This window comes from Acinonyx jubatus, chromosome B3, assembly GCF_027475565.1.
Source record: "Acinonyx jubatus isolate Ajub_Pintada_27869175 chromosome B3, VMU_Ajub_asm_v1.0, whole genome shotgun sequence".
Lineage (NCBI taxonomy): Eukaryota > Metazoa > Chordata > Mammalia > Carnivora > Felidae > Acinonyx > Acinonyx jubatus.
The window spans coordinates 111393814-111407906 of NC_069386.1; the positions used below are offsets into that span (position 1 = coordinate 111393814).

The window sequence follows — 14093 nt, forward strand, 5'->3', positions numbered from 1 at the left end:
ACTTGTCTCAAAGATTGTTCCATTATCCATATGTTTAAAAAGTGTTTATTCTTTTCTTATAGCTATAAAAAGCCATTGTATGGCTGTACTCTGGTGGACAGTTAGGTTTCCCAGCTCTTGCTATATATACGTATTGCTGCAATAACAGCCTTATAAATAAATGGATGTGAAATGTCCAGGTCAACAGGTGCATGCTTTCCTTTATTAGATGTTATCACACTTCTCTCTGGAGGCTGTAACAATCAACTCTCCCACTAGCAGTCCATCATTATTTTTTCATGCTGTCATCAATGGGCCATGTTATAATTTTTTTGGTCTTTGCCAATCTGTTAAGTGAGAAGTAGCTCCAGTGTAATTTTAATTTGCATCTCTCTTGTTCTGAGTGAGGTTGGACAGCCACTTGTATTTCCTTTTCTTCAAACTGTTATTTCAGTGGGGTTGTTTATTCTTTTTCTTAGTGATCTGTATGAGTTCTTTAAATACTAAATAAATTCAACTCTTGTCTGCAATGTGTTGTGATATTCCACCCCCTCCACCAGTTTCTCTTTTGTCTCGCCTAATATATGGTAGTTTTTGTCATGAAGATTTTTTTTGTTTTCTTTTTTTAATATCTGGGTTTCCTATCCTATTAGAAGGGTCTTACAACTCTAAAATTATTTTAAAATTTGTCCAATGGTTCTTATTAATACATTAATGGTTCCATGTTTTGTAGTTTCATCTTTGGTCTATTTGAAATTTTGATGTAAAGAGTAAGGTAAGTATCAAGTTTACTTTTCCCCAGCTGGATACCTAGGTAGTGTAATACTTTATTACATAATCTATCTCGCTCCTGCCCACACACTGATTTGAAATAGTGCTTTTATCATATCTAAATTTCCACATGTATTTCGATCTGTTTTTTTTGGCTTTCCATTTTGTTCCGTTGAGTTGTCTGACTATTCACCCACTTGTACCACACTATTTAAATTATTATTGCTTTGTAACACAGTTTAACATTTGGTGGGACTAATCAATCACTGAAAGGTGGTCTTAGGATTATAATATTTAATGTGTGTGTGTTTAGCAAACTGTGTATTTCCATAATTCTATATAAATTGAATATCATCTCCACAAATGCAGAAGATCTTGGGTTTGATTCAGTAGCACTGGGGAACCAGAAAACATTAGTTCAAAGGTATCCAGATTTGAGATCATTAGATGTACTTTCCCTTGTGTAGTATGGCATTGGGTCTGTTTCTCTGGGTGATCCTGGCCCTGATTTCATAGGGAAGGAAGGACTGTAAGCATAAAACACCAACAGATCTTGTTTTCACATAAAATCTGTGAGGTGTTGCAGACCCAGTGTCCCTGGGTGTGTCAGAAAAAGATTGCCCAATCAGTTGGACCTGCTGGCTCAGTGGGCATCAACTTCTATGAGAGGGGCCCTGGAGAGTGCCAGTGGGAAGATCTCCTCAGGGGCTTCTTGGACTTTGAGGGCTCTGCAGCTGACGTGGATGCAGTGAACTGGAGCCAGAGCAGGAGACGTGGAAGGAAAGGAGAGAGGCAACATGGGAGTCAAGAGAGATCCCTCCTTGGAATGATCTGTTCTGTTCATCAGGCCTATGAGATTCCCAAGGAGCAGGAACTGTGTCTTCAGGATACTGGGCACAATGCCTGACACCAAGAGGTGCTTAGTAAGTATATGTTAAATAAATGAATGAGGGAGTGAACACCTGCCTGCCACAGGATTCTTCTTCATCACGTGCATCCTCCTGGAGCCTCCTCTGGCTTCAAAGGAAGGAGCAGAACCAGGATATGACTCTTGGGTATCGTTCTGACTCCTTGCCTGTTGTACCATCCAGGAGAGGGATATTGAGTGAACAAGGGATGTGAACCCTCCTCCCACCCTCTCACACATTTCCAGAGAGCTCTGAGAATATCTGCTAGCTTTTTGTCTTGTGTTTTCCCTCATCTTTAATAGCATCCAACTGAAATGTTACTCCCATTCACAACCTCTCCCTTTTTGCCCTTCACCCCATGAGTAAAGCAAGTGGGATAGCAAAGGAGCCAGGAATCAATACAGTTAATCAAAACAGCCAACTCTTTTACAGTGTTTCCTATATGCAAGTTTCTGTCTCAAAATTTCTATCTCTTTAATTAATACTTAAAACAAATAGGTATATCTTTTTTTTTTTTTTTTTACCATGCCCATTGCACAGTGAGGAAACTGAATAACTTACCCAGGGCCATGGAGCTTGTAAGTAGATCAGCTGGGATCTGAACCAGGAAGTCCACTCTAGAGCCCATGCACTGAAACTCTTTCCTTGGCATGTACACGTATGTGTTAACTTTATTGATACATAACATAAAACACAGAAAAGTGCACAAATCAAGCATTTGACTCAATGAATTTTCACAAAATGAGCACACTTCTGTAACCAGTACCCACCTCAAAAAACAGAACACTTATCCCCACAGAGGTTCCCAACATGCCCCCTCCCAGTCTCTATCCCTTTCCCACCAAAGGAGACTACTCTCCTGACTTCTTTCACTATTCTTCTGGGGGGGTTCTACCTTCTCTTTCTATTTTTAAAAAATGTTTATTTATTTATTTTGAAAGAGAGAGAGTGAGTGGGGAAGGGGCAGAGAAGGGGAGAAAGAGAATCCCAAGCAGGCTCTGCACTGTCAGCTCAGAGCCCAATGTAGAGCATGACCCCATGACCCTGGGATCATGACCTGAGTTGAAATCAAGAGTTGGATGCTCATCTGACTCAGTCACCCAGGCGCCCCCCTTCTTTTCTATTTTAATCACACTTGTATTCCAAGTGTCATGGGGTCTGTTGCTAAAGTTAAAAATATTCTGTCTTGCAGGAGTAGAGGTGGGCGTGGTTGGGAGAACACATTCCCTAAATAAGAGAAATAACCGAGGGTGGGGAGTTAGCCGGTAGTTGCTCTAGTTTTCCCCCATTCCCTTTGCCAGTAAGTTTGAAGTACTGCTCTTTCCTCCATCTTCTTCCCCGAGAACTACATCTCCCAGCAGGCTGTGCTCTGACAGCTCGGATTTAAATAGGATTCTGGGCTAAGCTCAGATAGAGCCTTGCTGCTGCTGAGTGCCCAGGAGTGAGAGGAACTAGAGGAGGAGAGGCAGCGTGAAGCAGACAGGAGTTGGAGTTAGACCAGGAGCTTGAGCCAGACCTGGAGTCTAAGGTGCTTTTGCTAAAGCGGCAGCAACTAAAGAAGTTGAAAAGATGCTGGTTGTCTTGGGACTGCTCACCTCCTTCCTTTCTTTCCTGTATGTGATAGCTCCATCCATCAGGTTTGTTTTAATTCAGTAACTCATGGAATATTTTGCAAAGTCCTGGATTGGGAGCCACAGAGCTTGTAAGTAGATGAGTTCTCAGCTGCTGAAAGAAGAGAAAGGGATGGAGGCTGAGGGAAATAAAGTCAGGGCAGAGAAAGCAGGAAGGAGGTAGTTATGAAACTGAGAAGGAAGCACCTGGGGCTGGGAGAGAAGGGGCTGGTTTAAATTCTGATGCTAGTGGATAGCTGACTCTATGACAGACAATCAAGGTAGGAGTGCTTGCTCTATCACTTTATTCCCTTGGGTTTCTCTGAAGGTCCCTATGTCCTTTCTTCACTGCTCCTACTCAAGGTTGCCCTGCTGGGTTACCATGGGAGGTCATTGCTGAAAGATTCATTGTTAAGTACCAGAAATTTTTCAAAGGAAACAAACTCTCTTACCTTTGAGACTACCCTCGACTAATGATTTGGGATGGCTTTTCTGCTGTGGGATTTCTGGAGGTGTCAAAGAAATGTGTGTTCTGAGTGAAAATTTTAAAAATTGCTGACAATAGGGGCACCTGGGTGGCTCAGCTGGTTAAGCATCTGACTTCGGCTCAGCTCATGATCCACGGTTCAAGCCCCTTGTCGGGCTCTGTGTTGACAGCTCAGAGCCTGGAGCCTGCTTCAGATTCTGTCTCTCTCTCTCTCTCTCTCTCTCTCTTTCTCTCTGCCCCTCCCCCACTTGTGCTCTGTCTGTCTCTCTCTCAAAGATAAATAAACATTAAAAAAAATGCCGACAATAAAGAAGATAAATGAACACATCAGAAACAGAGTGTTGCTCTAGGTCCTGGCATAGAAACAAGGTTTAAGTTCTAATTTTGCCACCATTAGCAAATGACTTGAACTTCTTTGACCCCCGTGTTCTCCTCTGTAAAAGGGGAATACTAACAGAATGAGAGGATTAAAATAAGTTCTCTATGGAAAGTGCCTAGCCTAGTGCCTAGTGCCAGTCAGATGATGCTTAGGAAATGTTAGTTCTCCCCTGTTCCCACCCTCTTTTTCAGAATTTGTCAGGTCAACTTTATGTGAAAGGATGCTCTCTGTACAGATGTCTGAACAAAAGAGGTTTCTGTCTGTGTGTTGATGGCTAGAATGGAATTTCTAGTAGGATGGCAGAAAGCCTCTGAAGATGTCAGCTCTCTAAAACTGGAAAGCAGCCCAAGAGCCATATATGTATATGGGAACTCTTGAAGTGCTGTTAATCAATTACTCACTGTTGATGCTTATTGAAGACCTAGGGCTCAGGACCATTGATTCTACTAATGCTCATCATGCATATGTTTTGAATGCAGGTTAGAGGAGGAAGCTGACCTCTGGGAACCTCTAGAGATAAAAGCTAGGTATCTGTGTTATCTAACAAGGAAGGTCTCCATTGGCCCTGGCTCAAGAGCACTTATTCACTTTGTCCAAATGATCATTTGTAGTTTCTGGGCACATGATCTTACAACCTGAGCCAATGAGCAGGATACCTAGTGGGAAAAGAGTGTCCCCTGAAGATTCACTTTTTTGGGTCTCCTGACAACAACTTAAAGAAATTTCTCTTTGAGGATGGATGGATTTTATGTTGATCTCAGTCTGGAATTGGGAAGGATAATGCATGAATGCTTTTGGTTTCCTTTTGTTTCCCTTGCCTATAGGAAGTTCTTTGCTGGTGGGGTTTGTAGATCAAACGTGCAACTTCCTGGGAAGGTAGTGGTGATCACTGGCGCCAACACAGGCATTGGCAAGGAGACGGCCAGAGAACTCGCTCGCAGAGGTAAGTCCTTCCCCTTCTGTGTTCATAGGACAGTGCCTCCTGCCTTTATCACTGGGGATTCTGTCCACATTTCCTTGTCTTTCCTCCTGGGCTTGGAGGTTCTGGTCAGAAATTCAAGGAACCTGGGATTCAAGTCCAGCTCTGGCACCAACTTACTCTGTACCCTTAAACAAACCTTCTTCCCTTCTTCCCTATTGTATAAGGGAAATAATGATGTCCGTGTAAATATTGCTCAAATCAGCTATTCTAAAGGTAGATACCAAGCCACATTAAATACCAGAGTGTAAAAGCCAGGGTTCCCAGCCTAGGGTTAAGCTGACAGCAAAGGGTCTGAATAGTTCACTTGTGAGAACCCTGAGATGGCAATATAGCCACTCACTGTTTAGGGATGGCTAGGAGAATGTTCTGTCCACCGGTCTCAAGCCCACGTCCTCTTTTTCAGCCTAGGGTTTGAACATGTTGCCCTGTCTTTGTTTTGGCCCTAGGAGCCAGAGTATATATTGCCTGCAGAGATGTACTGAAGGGAGAGTCTGCAGCCAGTGAAATCCGAGCTGATACAAAGAACTCCCAGGTGCTGGTGCGGAAACTGGACCTATCTGATACCAAATCCATCCGAGCCTTTGCTGAGGGCTTTCTAGCAGGTAAGTCCCCTGTGAGTAGACAGAAAAGCAGGAAACTGGGTGTGGGACTGATTGCTCCACCCTGTATCATCTGTGACCTTTACATCAGAACCACCATCGATCTCACTGGACAGGTTCTGCCACATGAACCAGCAGGGCAAGGAATTGGTGGTGGACAAGCTGGGCAGGATCCTTATCATCTTTTTCCTCAGCAATGGGGATGCTGGGCTCTCTGTCTGGGCTTGCACCTTGGCATCAAGGTGTGGCCCCGATGCCACTCTCTTTTCTCATCCTGAGAATCAACCTTCTGTGCCACAGGCACTAAATGAAGTTGTGCTGCTGCCAACATTTTTCTGTCTCTTGGAAAATGACTAGCTTTTACCAAGGACTATGAAATCCATGCAAGACAGGGACTATGTCTGTCTTGTTTTATGACTGGGTGTCCAGCGCATAGCTGAGTGAGCCTGGCCCAGAGTTAGTACTTAGTACACATTTGCTAAATGAATGAATGAATGAATGTCCAGGCAGATATCAATAACTAAATTTAGAAATCCAATGACCGTGGTTATTGAATATCACTGAGATAGGTTGAAGGGAAAGAAGCAAATACTCAGGATTACAACAGGCAGCTAGTGGGCTCCTTGCTAACTTCAGGGTCTCCTTGGTTATACTTTATAGAGGAAAAGCAGCTCCATATTCTGATCAACAATGCAGGGGTGATGATGTGTCCATATTCTAAGACAGCTGATGGCTTTGAAACCCACCTGGGAGTCAACCACCTAGGTAAGTATTTTTGAGTGACTGGAAAGCAAGAAAACCCCATCTTGTTTTCTGTAGGGAGATGACCCTATACCAGTACTGAGAATCTCTAGTGAGCTTCATAGAGTTGGGGGTTTTGTTTACTATCCTTCTCCTGACCAGTACAAAAAGTGAGATCCTCCTACTCATACCATTAAGAAGCCCCAAAACTTGGGGACACCAGGAAGAAGAATGTCATTCTTGGATGGGGCCGTGGTAGTGCAAGCCTTCCCATGCAGGACCAGGCATGCAGGGTGCAGGAATCTGTGTTTGGCTGGAGGGGGTCACATTTATAACTAAGGACCAAGCAAGTCAAGGGCTAGGCTACAGAGGAGACAGATCTTGAGGGTCTGAGGTATGAATAAGGCTGGGGTTCAGGGTTCATGGCTCTAGTGAGGAGTTCATGGAACATGTTCTCTGGTCCTAGGCAAACTACTTTAACCTTACTATTCCATCCTTCCTTCTGTACATAAATGTATTTGGGCCCTCAGTTGTGTGATCATGGCCAGAGGGTGGTTGGAAGCCATCAGGAGGCATTTCTCCTGACTGGGACAGGGCAGAGGGACAAATAAATACAGATCAAGTCTATATTGCCTTGCCTATAGTCTAGCTCTGGCCCTTGCCTTGAGGAATCCACTCACTCTGACTGATGATTTGCACTGAGTTATCACAGCATCTAAATTTGTTCACGCCCAGAAGATAGGGAGTTAATGCTGAAGTCCTATCATCAGCTCCCACCCCTAAGCCTGAGCTGTCACCCCACTCTTCAATCTCCCCTGCTGGCTCTCCTCACAGGCCACTTTCTTCTTACCCACTTGCTCCTGGAGCGGCTGAAAGAGTCCACTCCTTCACGGGTGGTGAACCTGTCATCGGTAGTCCACCATGCTGGCAAGATTCGCTTCCATGACCTCCAGGGTGAGAAGCGCTATAGCCGAGGTTTCGCTTATTGTCACAGCAAGCTGGCTAATGTGCTTTTTACTCGTGAGCTGGCCAGGAGGCTCCAAGGTAAGTCTGGAGAAAGGGCCAGGGTTAAGATAGCAAACGGTCTTCCGTTTAGATTAGAGGTTCTGTTTAGATTAGAGGTTCACAGAAACTTGTGAAGTCAAGATATCAAACATGAGCATTTCAATGATAGCTTTACACACTAAGGAGAACAAGGTCATAAACAGACTAAAAATAATTCTTGTTCCTGGGAAACTTAAAATTGAACAGGGGTTAGGAATCTATAAAGTTACCTTTCATTTATGTCACATCTTTTCTCCTATTTACCATCTTATTTGACTTTTCACAGCAACCTCTTGTAATAGGCAGGGCAGGTACTCTTATTACTATTTTATGGATCCAAGCTGAGGTTTCAAGAAGTGGCTAGCCCAAGGTTACATGGCAAGTGGAGGAGTCAGGACTGGAATATGGGTACTCTGCTTTAAATCCAGGGTGCTTCTTTCTGTGTGTGCTATTTGCCTTGAGGTTCACATGGTGAGCTAAGCTACAGGGCTGCCTCTACCTAGAGTCAGAGAGACCAAATTGGATTTTGGCCCCCTGGGTCTGAGCTCTTGGTGTACCACATATGATCCACCTGTGTATATGTGCATGTCCCTTTAATTTCCCCTGACTTCATTCCCTCAGCTGTAAAATGAGGCGAGGCTTCACTTAATCCTATGATTCTGTGCTCCCCTGAAGTTTTTGCTGAGTTGCTGGCTTTGACATCTGCAAACCTGGGGGACCATTTGCCACAGGGAATAAGCCAGAGTTTGGGAACAATGGTATTTACTATCAGAATACAGAAGGTAGAAGAATAGGGTAATTATTAGAAGAAATAATAATAATGACAATAATAATTGAGAGTTTTGTGTGTGCCATATATTATACATGTCTAAACTCATTTAATACAACATACCTATGAAGTAGGTGTTATTATTTTCCCCCACTCCACAAATGAAGAGATAGATATATCTCACTATAGATATATTAAGAAACTTGACCAAGAAAGTTTCCTAGCTGAGCCAGGATTCAAATGCAGATAGTCTAGCTCTAGAGTCTATGCTCTTTATTCTTCCTCAGAGTTCAGACCTTGGCCCTGCAGCCTATTAGGTATGACCGTGGGCAATTTACTCAACTTCTTTGTGACAAGAGTTCAGTTATGTCAACTGTAAATGGGCACCTTACAAGACTCATGGAGAATTACATGAAATAATACATGTAAAGCAGGCAGCATAGCCTTTGCACATAATAAGTACTAAAGATAGTAGAGGTACCAGTGGTGTCTTGGGACCATGTTAACCTCCATTATCTCTATCAATACCCCTCAAAGTACCCCCCCCCCATAAAATGTGCTTGCTCAACAATTACAGCTCATAACAAGTTTCCAGCCTCCTACCTCCCAACAAGTCGCTTCCCCTAAGCTCCTTCTATAGAAATTTCAAAGATACTACTACTATCCATAATTGATACTACTACTCCTACTACTCTTCCTACTACTACATGTGGTTGTTTCTACTATTAATACTTAAGCCACAGAGTAAAAGTGGCATTCAAACGGAAGAATCTGCAATCAAGAACTTCTTGTGGAACATAGAAGGCTGAGAAGGCTATAGATGTTTCTGGAAGAGATAGATTCTACTTGGCTGGGAGAGGTACCTTCTGAACCCGGGGTTTTGTTCTCTGAGTCCCTTCTCATTTGTGCATTTTTTTCCACAGGAGATGAGCTGTTTCTTTGGGCTCCGATGTGTCCCTGGGCTAACTGTGCTTTCTTTGCCCCAGGCACAGGGGTCACAACCTACGCTGTGCACCCAGGCGTGGTCAGCTCTGAGCTGATCCGGCACTCCTTTCTGCTGTGTCTGCTCTGGCGGATCTTCTCCCCCTTCGTCAAGTCGGCATGGGAGGGGGCGCAGACCAGCCTGCACTGTGCCCTGGCTGAGGGCCTGGAGCCGTTGAGTGGCAAGTACTTCAGGTGTGTGGAGGCGGCACGGGTTTTCTCCACCAGTTTGTATGCAGTAAGGCACAGGGCTCCCTGGGCTCTGCGCCCTGACCTAGTGGCCAAGTTTGTGCGTGATAATGGAATCCAGGTTTAGGTTGGGCCTGCACACCAAATGCTGTTACTTTTCCAAGGGAGCTTACATTAGAAACTTGAAAAGAGCTGCTTTTATGGTTCTGTTTTATAACTGTGTGCCACATTTTCAGTAAGTTTTGTGGCTTTCTGAGGGCCATCAGACTGTCCCTGTTGGTTATGCTTTGGAAAGAACATCCAGAGGGCTTCCTCTGGATCCTTTTTCTCCTCCTTGAAGCTTTTGGATGACTTCTTTAATAAATTCTTTAATACAACTTAGCACAAAGCGCTGGGGCAAGGTCACCTCTCCCCATTGTCCCCCAATGCTGCCAAGAGTGGTACTATCTGTTGGAATAACAGAAATAGACATTTCACTGTTGAGTCTTGCCACAAACTCAATGGGAATTCAGATGTTGGGAATAAAAGGAAGGGCAAGATTCAGTCTCCTTCCCATTCCATGGCTTGAACCATCCCAGTCTGCTATTCTTTCCTGTTTGCTGAAAGCTGCTGATTGGTACACCATTTATTAAATGAAGCATTGGCAATGACCTCAGTGCCCAACAGTAGAAGAATGGATAAATAATAGCTAATGTTGCTTAAGCTCTTGAAAGTGTTTGGTACTCTTTTTTTTTGTTGTTTGAGAGAGAGAGTGTGTGCACACGAGTGGGGGAGAGGGTCAGAGGGAGAGAGAGAAAGAGAATCTTTTTTTTTTAAAGTTTATTTATTTATTTATTTATTTATTTATTTATTTATTTACTTATTTATTTAGAGAGCATAAGCAGGGGAAGGGGTAGAGAAAGAGGGAGAGAGAGAATCCCCACAGGGCTTGAACCCAAAGTCTTGGATCATAACCTGAGCCAAAATCAAGAGTTGAATGGTCAACTGTCTGAGCCACCCAGGCACCCCCAAAACAAAATACTATTTAAAGAAAAACACCATGAACACTGTGTTCTGCCCCCACCTCCCAATCTGTCTAGCTTCCAGTCCCCTGCTCCCTCCAAAAGAGAACTGGGTACTTAGTCTGGGGTTCATGGGGCACAAGTGGGTCCATGGATAGAATTCAAGGGGTCTGTGAAGTTGGACAGGAAGGTAATTGCATCTTCATTTTCACTAATCTCCATCTGAAATTTGACATCTCACTTTGATAACCAATGTCGGCCATCACCTTCTAGAGTAGCAGGGATACCTGTGACTTTGTCACCAATAAAACTAAGTATTTTCACATCCCTTGGCAGTTGTTGCAGGTGTCTCACGATGTCATTTCTGCTCACTGCCACTTTACAAGCAGGTGGCTGTCGGCCCCAGCACTAGCTCTTGTTACAGAGCACATTAACAAAGGAGCCTGTGGATCACTTTACCACGAAGCTGTTTTTAAAATATTTTATTTCATTTTATTTCATTTCATTTCATTTATTTTTTAATTATTTTTAACATTTATTTATTTTCAAGAGACAGAGAGAGACAGAATGTGAGCAGGGGAGGGGCAGAGAGAGAGGGAGACACAGAAACCAAAGCAGGCTCCAGGCTCTGAGCTGTCAGCACAGAGCCCGACGTGGGGCTTGAACCTACCAACCGCGAGATCATGACCTGAGCTGAAGTCGTACGCTTAACCGACTGAGCCACCCAGGCGCCCCTGTTTTAAAAATATTTCAAAACTGAATTTCAATACAATTTGTTCCTTTTCATCCAAATATTTTATACATTTAGAAATATATTCTGGGGGCGCCTGGGTGGCTCCGTCGGTTGAGCATCCAGCTCTTGATTTTGGCTCAGGTCATAATCCCAGCGTCATGGGATCAAGCCCTACTCAGGCTCTGCACTCAGCATGGAATCTGCCTAGGATTCTCTCTCTCTCTCTCTCTCTCTCTCTCTTTCTCTGCCTCTCTACCCTGCTTGTTCTCTCTGTCCCTCTCTAAAATAAAATTAAAAAAAAAACATTTTTAAAGCAAAAAAGAAATATATTCTGATAAAGAGGCCAAAAACTTTTCCAGACTGTCCACTTCCACTCCTGGAAGTTCATGCTGTTTCTCTGCCCTCCAGTGACTGCAAGAGGACCTGGGTGTCTCCAAGGGCCCGAGATAATGAAACAGCTGAGCGCTTGTGGAATGTCAGCTGTGAGCTTCTAGGAATCCAGTGGGAGTAGTGCTGATGGAAGAGCCACAGCTTTATCAGGCCTAGTCCACATCATACTGAAACGGGACCAAGGAAAAGGCCAGTTCTGAAGAGTTGTCCTCCTGGTTGGCTGCTGTTGAGGATCCTGTCCTGCTCCGACTCTCCTGTCTCTTCTGGAAAACTTTGCACACCCAACTCTCTTGTGAGGCTGTTCCATGACACAAGATGTTCACACCTATAGAGAATTCTTCTCCAAGGCTTGCAGAGTCAGCTGCCCTCTCCAGGCAGGAGGGCTGCACAGATGCCAGGCTGGGCACAAGGATGGCAGAAGAGCCTGGAAAATTAGGTCAGTTTCCTCACCAATACCAGAAATGCCAGCAAGCATGCTCAGCTGAGGTGACAGGAGCGTCAGCGTTATACACTGTATTTCCAGGGACTATAGACCCAAACTCTGGACTAATCTCTCTTTGAGATACTAGTCACAACTCTGGAGTCTGGACCAACTCAGGAAAATCATGGCTAATCCTTGGCCAACTTTAGTTTCTTTCTCTGATCATCCTGGAGCCACTGCATGAAGCTGGACCCTCCCATTTTCTCTTTCTGGTTCTTTTTAAGAAGTTAAAAAAATTTTTTTTTTGCTAGGTTTATTAAGATATAATTAACATATAATACTGAGTAAGTTTGGGCCTTCTCATTTTTGAACATGTAGATAGTTTCCTTCTACAAAGTTGCCTTTATCTAAATTTGTAGAGAAAATAAAGTCTGTGCATTCATCTTATTGCCTTATTTATTTTGTTCAGGGTAGCAAGGGAGAAATGCAACAAAGTGGGGAAGCCAGTCTTCTAGTTTAGTGAGTAGTATCTCACCCAACCAACCATAATCTTCTAATATCACATCTGAGTGCAAAATAAGATGGTTCAGTTGGGTATTTTCTCCAGTTTCTTCCAGCTCTCCGATTTTATCACAGAACATGTAACAGAAGGGATTTAAATCACACAGATGCTGATATCCCCTACAGATTAAGGTCAGAGGTAATATAGGATTTCTTTTAGTTTGATACATAGATTTAGAAAAACCAAGCCCTCATAAACCCTTGACCAAAAATCGCAGCTGATGTCTCTCCTGGCCTCCCTTGCTCTCTTATGCTGTGTTTCCGGGCCACCTGCTGCTTCTCTCAAGTGCTAAAGTTGAGAGAAGCAAGAAGAGGCAGGTGCAGATGTGCCCCATCTGTCAGCTAATTGACACAGGAAATCATGTTATTGGTTCTAGTTTTAAAGCATCCAAAGGGCCTCTGGATGACAAAAATACCCTTTCCTTCCATAGCAAGGAGACTTTTCAAAAAACCTTTTTATTCCTTAGATTTTCAAGTAGATAAAAATGTAACAAGTAGTATGAATCCCCATGTACCTACCCATCATCCAGCTTCAACAGTAACTTTTGCCAATCTTTTTTTGTCTATTTCCTCCATGACATTTTTTTCTGGAGGTGACATGGAATATTCTCAAGCACATTCCAGACATTGTACATTCGCCCATAAATAATGTGCATATCCAAATAAGAACCTTTGTTTTTTACAAAACCACAATGCCGTTTTCACTCCTGAGAACATTAATAATTTTTGAATATAAGTTAATTCTTGGAGTTCAAGTTTCCCTCGTTGTCTCACAAATGTCTTCTTATAGTTGGTTTGTGCAAATCAGGGAAAGAGAAACGGTCCTGAAAAAAAGAGGAAGCTTTTCTTTCCTGAAGCCCCAGCAAATCTCCTTATGCCTCATTGGCCTGAATGGATACTACAGATGGGCTATGTTAATTGGCTTAAGTCAGTCATTATCCACACCTGAGCTGGGGGCCATCCTGCCATCCCCACCCAGTGGGGAAGAATAGTAGCTAACATACAGCACTTACATTAATTAGGATTAGCTGCCCTCACACGAACTCTCTATTTTTATCTCCATTTTACTGATGAAGCACAGAGAAGTTAAGTAGTTGGCCAAAGTTCATACAGCTGATAATTGGTGGAATGGACCCCCCATAGTCTGACTCCAGGGTTTGCTCTCTTAATTGCTACGCTGTATTGCTTCCCACGGTGGGGGAAGCAAAAAATTCCAAGGAAAAATCTGGGAACATGAAGGGGCAAAGAGGTGGGTGGGGGGATAGTACTAGGGAAGCAACCAATATATGCTTGCTATTGGGACCTACAGTCTGTGCTCATAGGCTGTTGGGTCTGATGAAAAGCCTGGTGAAGACTGGAGGGGAAAAAAGAGAGGAAAAAAACAAAACAAAACAGCCAAAGGTCACGCAAGGGTAGGAGGCAAGGCTGGTGAAGAGCATTGCAGGGCATGGATGATCCTGGATATCTCTTCTGGGCTGCAGGAACAAGCATAAACCAAAAAGCAGGAGTGTGGGCTGTGGAAGGCAAGCGTGCAGAGCTGCTCTCTGC

At 43.7% G+C, this 14093-nt stretch overlaps 2 protein-coding genes across 6 annotated transcripts in view; one reads left to right on the forward strand and one right to left on the reverse strand.

The window, feature by feature from the left end:
• Window positions 1–2311: 2311 nt before the first annotated feature.
• ZFYVE26 (zinc finger FYVE-type containing 26) overlaps window positions 2312–14093 on the reverse strand; it is a 92583-nt gene continuing 80801 nt past the window's right edge. The window contains exons 43-44 of one of the 4 annotated variants that reach the window (XR_008299487.1): window positions 7307–7506; window positions 2312–3380 (exon numbers count right to left, since the gene is read on the reverse strand). The gene's annotated coding sequence lies outside the window, so the exon portion shown is untranslated. Of the gene's footprint in view, window positions 7507–12426; window positions 13370–14093 lie in introns of those variants that run through there. The other 3 variants (XR_008299486.1, XR_008299484.1, XR_008299488.1) reach the window with 3 other exon arrangements.
• Window positions 3158–12426, forward strand: RDH12 (retinol dehydrogenase 12). Of its 2 annotated transcripts, XM_015068433.3 has the most exons (7): window positions 3158–3295; window positions 4959–5077; window positions 5563–5718; window positions 6376–6480; window positions 7291–7500; window positions 9256–9445; window positions 11582–12426. In XM_015068433.3, the coding sequence occupies exons 1-7, from the start codon at window positions 3228–3230 to the stop codon at window positions 11682–11684; spliced, it is 951 nt and encodes a 316-aa protein (XP_014923919.1). In that variant the 5' UTR covers window positions 3158–3227; the 3' UTR covers window positions 11685–12426. The 2 variants fall into 2 exon arrangements, with proteins under 2 accessions (XP_014923919.1, XP_026921806.2); XM_027066005.2 differs by lacking the exon at window positions 11582–12426 and having other exon boundaries at window positions 9256–10231.

Coding starts and splice junctions, on each gene's coding strand:
- RDH12 (XM_027066005.2), top strand. CDS start 3,228: ATGCTGGTTGTCTTGGGACTGCTCACCTCCTTCCTTTCTTTCCTGTAT. Junction 5,719..6,375: donor TGCTGAGGGCTTTCTAGCAG/GTAAGTCCCCTG, acceptor TATACTTTATAG/AGGAAAAGCAGCTCCATATT. Junction 7,501..9,255: donor GCTGGCCAGGAGGCTCCAAG/GTAAGTCTGGAG, acceptor TCTTTGCCCCAG/GCACAGGGGTCACAACCTAC.